We start from the raw sequence: 6,195 nt of genomic DNA, 5'->3' as shown, positions 1-6,195 counted from the left end.
TGCGGTTATGAAGCTGCTGTGTGTGTGTGTGTGAGGTGCGGTTATGAAGCTGCTCTGTTTGTGTGTGTGTGTGTGAGGTGCGGTTATGAAGCTGCTCTGTGTGTGTGTGTGAAGTGCGGTTATGAAGCTGCTCTGTGTGTGTGTGTGAGGTGCGGTTATGAAGCTGCTCTGTGTGTGTGTGAGGTGCGGTTATGAAGCTTGTGTGTGTGTGTGAGGTGCGGTTATGAAGCTGCTGTGTGTGTGTGTGTGAGGTGCGGTTATGAAGCTGCTCTGTGTGTGTGTGTGTGTGTGAGGTGCGGTTATGAAGCTGCTCTGTGTGTGTGTGTGTGTGAGGTGCGGTTATGAAGCTGCTCTGTGTGTGTGTGTGTGAGGTGCGGTTATGAAGCTGCTCTGTGTGTGTGTGTGGGTGCGGTTATGAAGCTGCTCTGTGTGTGTGTGTGTGAGGTGCGGTTATGAAGCTGCTCTGTGTGTGTGTGGTGAGGTGCGGTTATGAAGCTGCTCTGTGTGTGTGAGGTGCGGTTATGAAGCTGCTCTGGTGCGGTTATGAAGCTGCTCTGTGTGTGTGTGTGTGTGAGGTGCGGTTATGAAGCTGCTCTTGTGGTGTGTGTGTGAGGTGCGGTTATGAAGCTGCTCTGTGTGTGGTGCGGTTATGAAGCTGCTCTGTGTGTGTGAGGTGCGGTATTGAAGCTGCTCTGTGTGTGTGTGTGTGTGAGGTGCGGTTATGAAGCTGCTCTGTGTGTGTGTGTGTGAGGTGCGGTTATGAAGCTGCTCTGTGTGTGTGTGTGTGAGGTGCGGTTATGAAGCTGCTCTGTGTGTGTGTGTGTGTGAGGTGCGGTTATGAAGCTGCCTGAATGACATTGAATTGTCTCGCGCAGCCTCACCGGAGCTGCTGTGCTCCACTCTCATTGGTGGAGGTCGGTTGGCGCAGTGCGCCTGCGCGGCGCCGAGCTGTCAGAGCGAACCATGGCGGCCGCGGCGGCGCTCGGCTGCCGCTTCTCCGCGGCCCTGACCGGCGACTGCATGGGAGTCGGTGTCCGCCGAGCCCGCGCCACCGTCCGCCACGGAGCCCAGGTGAGTCTCCGGCCCGAAAACGCCGCCGCCGCCGCCGCCGAGCAAAGAGACGGTTTTCGGGGTTGGGGCAGGTCGTTTCTTCTCGAGTGCAGTCACTCCCGAGTGAATTCAATGTCATTCGGGCGCCCGTCGCCGGGGAAACGGGGCCCAAAGGCCGCGGCCGACAGCCCCGGGGGGGGGGGGGGGGGGCTCGAGGCCGGGCCAGAGCGGCCCCTGAGCCGTCAAGTCCGCCCACCGGCTGCGGACGGTCGGTGTCGGCGCGAGCTGACCGCGTGCGTGCGCGTCTGTAACTGTCACTGCGGCGCCCCCTCCCCCTCGCGCGCTCTTCCCCTCCGAGAGCTGATGGTCCCTTCATTCAATCCGCTTTTGAATGTTTGCACCCACCCCGGACCCCGATGATTAACACCAGGGAGGGAGGGAGGGAATAGCAGGCCGCAGAATGCTGGGAATTCTGCAGTGGACGTCCTCCCCCCCCCCCCCCCCACCCCAGCAAAAAAAAAATCCTGAACATCCACGACAGCCTTCGCCACACGGCACCCGACACGGAGGAGAGAACGGGTGGCAGTTGGAGGGGCGACGCACGTCAGGGCCCAGAAAGTCGACGCCGACTGAAGGTCACGCCCGACACTTCTCAACCTGCTTTTGGTCCTCAAGATGCCGCTTTAAATGGGTCGGGTGTGGCATTGGGTATTAATCGGGAAGGCAGCCGCAAGGCAAAAGGTTTGATCCGGTCTGTGACGGTTTGTCGCTCTGCACTCTGAAGGCGAACTGCAGGGGGTGGAATTACCCCCCCACCCGATTCCCTTTATAGGAAGACCTGGATTAAGCAGTTGGCGCCCAGCCAGCGTGATACTCGGCATTGGGATTTGCACTTGGAGAAAATGAAACCGCCTGTCATTTGACAAACTGCCCTGTTAAGTGTGTGTTTTTTTTTAAACACACTCCAAAAAATATATTTATCGACAGGCTGCCAAGTAACTGAGAAGAGGGCTGCTGGCTATTGGAAGCTGTTGCCTGGAGTGTGGGTTCTTGTGCATGTGCTGATACATTTAGGGTTCAATAGTTACCCTGGTTCTATCCTCCCTGCCCTCCACCCCTCTGATCCCAACCACCCTGCACCAAATCCCCGACTGTCCAAGTGCCTTGAGATGCCCTCCTGGCGTGAAAGGAGCTACACAAATGTAAATGTAACCTTTAGAATGGTGACAGTTTGTGTATTGGCAATGGTTTGAGGTGGTGGCAGTGCACATTGGCACTTTATGACCAGTTGTACAGAAGCTGACATAATGGAAGATTGTTTGAGCTTTGCATGAAAAACTTGAAAGAGAACAAGTTGAGTGTTTTACACCTTGTCATCTGTGTAAGTTATAAAATGTTTTTTGCTGGAAATGAAGCATGATTGCCAGTATCAACAACAAAATTACATTTGTATCGGGCCTTTCGTGTTGGGTGGACGTCCCAAGGCACTGGACAATCAGTGTTTCGGACCCGAGCTGGGTGTCGAGATCGGGGAGAGAAGGAGGGTGACCGGAGGCACAGTCAAAGAGGAGGGTCTTGAAGGAGGCAAGGGAGGGGGTGAGGCGGAGGGGCTGCAGGATGGAGTTTCCTGTTAAGTGCATAACCTGATTTTATATTTTGTTCTGTTCATGATACTGTATTGACCAGGGGTTGTTAATAAAACAAATTTTTGGTGTTGCAGAATTCAGAAATTGGGAATTGTATTTAATGCTGGTCACCTAATCATCTTTTTAAGAACATTACAAAATGAACCCAAATTCATACTTTATATTACAAATCACTGTGATAAACCCAATATAAACAAATGTATGTAGTGTTTCTTTAAATTGGGTTGATGAAAGATCACAAAAGAGACAAACTGGAAGCTAGTCTGCATTGCAAAATCAATTGAGCTCAGGTCTCTAGAAGTCATGCTCATTATGCACAATGCTCTGGTTATGTCATAAGAGAAGGTCTGCATTCACTTCTGGGTCCATAGCGGCAGGCAGAAGAAAGTGATGATTCCTCGTGTTGGAGAAATGAGCTATGAGAACACAAGATGAACTAGCAGCCTTGTCTCAGTTGACCTTGTAGACGTATTTAAGATGCTTAATTGGATAGCATAAGTCTAGAACAGTATGCTCAGATGTGCCCAGGCAGCAGGAAAAGAGGGACATATTCAGGGTTGTAAGTGCAATTTAAGAAGGAAGTATTTGTTTATCCAGAGAGTGGTCAATAATTGGAATGGGTTACTAGTAATGGTGGTAGAGACTACATAAATTAATAAACAGCTTGATCCTGTAATGGAAATACTATAAGGTGGGTATTAAGGTTGAGTTCAAGTGGATCGAAAAACTTTTTTCACCTGAACATCTGTGATTTTGGAATCATCACAACTCACTTGTGATTTTATCAATAAAATATATTCTAAACATTACCTGGTATTCTGTACTTATGTTTTTAAGAAACTTATTTTATAATACAGCCATTTCACAGGCTTATTATAAAATATAGATTGAATTGTGATCATTATTTGATTTTGGATTCACTGTAATTTAGGTATTTGGAGCAGCTTCTGGGATGCTTTCAGTGCATGGCTTCCAACACAATCAGCAGCAGCGGAGGAACCTGTCCTTACATGAGTATCTAAGTATGGGATTACTGAAAGATGCAGGCATCTCTGTTCCCAAGGGTCAAGCTGTTCGTACACCTGAAGAAGCATATGCTGTTGCTAAAGCATTTGGTATGGTAATGACCATTACAATTATTATTGAGAATACATTTAGAATTGTTAGCATGTACAAAACTTTAAAGTCGTATGCTAGGCAGGGGGAAATAGAATAACAAGAAAAAGTAGAAGCTAAGACAGCTCAGTGATGGGAATAGATAAAAGATAATTTTGTTCAACACATAAAGAGTTTTGTATGTTTCCTTAAGTATTTTTCCAATTCCATTTAAATACTGGCGTGGACCCAGCTACAAAACCTGTTGTGCTAATGTACTCCACATTCTGACATCTTTATTTGTGAAAAAAAATTGGTGATGATCTTCCATTTATGCCTTTTTGATCCTTTCACCAATCAGTGGGAATATTCTCTTTATTTACTCTACAAGCAACAGTGCAACCCATTTCAATCCCTCTGCAAAGTGGAAGTGTTGTTTTGGATAGAGTGTTGGATTACTGTATGGAACTTCTTGGAGCCTCCAGTTGACTCCTTGATACCTGATCTGATCTGTACCCAGATTGAATGTGGTTAATTTAAATTGTGATGTTGAAAGTGTCAACTGTTGCATGCACTTTTTTTATAACTAAGAACATTTGTTAATTTTTGCAGTTGTAAGATTCCACTTTGGTGGTACAAGCAACATTTACAATTGGTTAAATTGGTGAAGTGTGTTCTATTATCGATATAGAGGCTTATGGAACAGGGTCCTTAGGGAATCGGTGGAAGCCAAAATGTTGTTTGTTTCAAGAACAAATGAGATAGATTTCTACTAGAAAATAATATCTTGGGATACAGTATATAGTTTGGGACAGGGCATATCAAGTGACTTCCATAATAATAATAATAATCCTTGCATTTGATGTAGCACCTTATCATGTCATTGAGATGTGTCAAAGCGCTTCACGGAATATACTGTAAATTGAATTGGCTGTACATTTGTGGATGAAACGTGGCAGCCAATTGCGCACAGCAGTGTCCCACAAACAGTTGTGGATTGAGTGAACAAATTATTTTGTTTTTGGAGGGATTATTACCCCCGGGAATGCGATCCGCCAATCGACTAACAACCGGGTTCCTACTTACTATCTGGTAAACAGAGGCGGAGTAAGGAAACCCTAAGGTTTCGCCCTGACCCACCCGGGAATTGAACCGGATGGTGGAAGGCAAACTAGATGGACCTTGGTCTTCTTTCGCCTAGCGAGTTCTTATGTTCTTATGTAGAGATATCAGCCCGGCTCAGTTGGTAGCACTCTGAGTTAGAAGTTGTGGATTCAAGCCTCACATTGGAACTTTGAACTCATGTAGTCAAGGCTGACACCGAAATCCAGTACTGATGTCCTAAGGTGCACAGGAAGACCTAAGGATTTTATCCGAAATTGAATATTAACAAGGCGGGTTATTGCAGGTGTTTGGGTCGTAGATCAATTTCCCTCTATAAACTTTGTTGATTTTCTTTCATAATCTTTAAAATTCAATCAGAATTAAAATTCTGATAATTTAGGACTATCAGAGAGGAAAAAAACATGAATTTATTTACCCTTTGAATCTTTGTCCATGATGTCAATCGTGGAAATTTGATCTTTAAAACTCTCCACCTTCCTCTACAAAGAAACTACTTAGCAACTATCAATTTTTATCCCCCATTGTTATGTTTAAGCAAGCTGCTGCTATTAACTTTTGTCTACCCGTGTATGTATCGTGAAAAAAACTTTTTTATGTCTGATGTGACAGTAGGTATTTCTTTCTTTTGACATAAATTACCATATACTCATATTCCTTTGTTGTACCTGTCCCTTCTATGAATCCTATTTTAGTTGTGCAATGAGTATCTTTGTTTAACAGCCTCTCTTACACAAATGACTTTGCACCTTTCATTGTATAGACAGCCAATTACATAATCGTGCTGTGCAATCCACTATTATCCTGCTCATGCCCAACATTCGGCTGACATCCACCCCATAATCCTGATCAGAATTTTCCGCATGCGCATGATCCAAATTCCTATGTAGATTGCCAAAAGATGATATTTTATTATTTATTATGATTTGGTGTTTGCTGACTCTTCAAAAAATATTTATTCAGTTGGAAAAAAACTACTAGGAACATCAAAATAAGTTAGGTGCATCATCTAATTGGAAAAGATGCTGTAAAACTGGGAGAACTTTATAGGGAAGATATTTCTAGATAATGATATTGAGTGTTGTAATTAATAATAATAATAATAATAATCCTTGCATTTGATATAGCACTTTATCACGGTTTCAACACGTCTCAAAGCGCTTCACAGAATAAGCTGTGAAGTGGATTGACTGTATATTTTGACTGTATGGGCGAAACGCAGCAGCCAATTGCGCACAGCAGTGACCCCAAACAGTCATGGATTGAGGTGACCATTTTTTTC

General features: G+C 45.0%; 1 protein-coding gene across 2 annotated transcripts in view; it reads left to right on the top strand.

Annotated features, from left to right (window-relative positions):
- The first annotated feature begins 842 nt into the window (after window positions 1-842).
- LOC103177541 (succinate-CoA ligase ADP-forming subunit beta) overlaps window positions 843-6,195 on the top strand; it is a 28,244-nt gene continuing 22,891 nt past the window's right edge. Inside the window, exons 1-2 of one of the 2 annotated variants that reach the window (XM_042334445.1) lie at window positions 946-1,071; window positions 3,628-3,811. In XM_042334445.1, the coding sequence (XP_042190379.1) occupies window positions 964-1,071; window positions 3,628-3,811 (292 nt within the window). In that variant the 5' untranslated portion in view covers window positions 946-963. Of the gene's footprint in view, window positions 1,072-3,627; window positions 3,812-6,195 lie in introns of both variants that reach the window. The other variant, XM_042334446.1, reaches the window with a different exon arrangement.

Source organism: Callorhinchus milii, unplaced genomic scaffold, assembly GCF_018977255.1.
Source record: "Callorhinchus milii isolate IMCB2004 unplaced genomic scaffold, IMCB_Cmil_1.0 Scaffold4, whole genome shotgun sequence".
NCBI classification, from domain to species: Eukaryota; Metazoa; Chordata; class Chondrichthyes; order Chimaeriformes; family Callorhinchidae; genus Callorhinchus; species Callorhinchus milii.
Note: the sequence above shows the minus strand (reverse complement) of the source record. Positions and strands in the feature narration are given on the sequence as shown.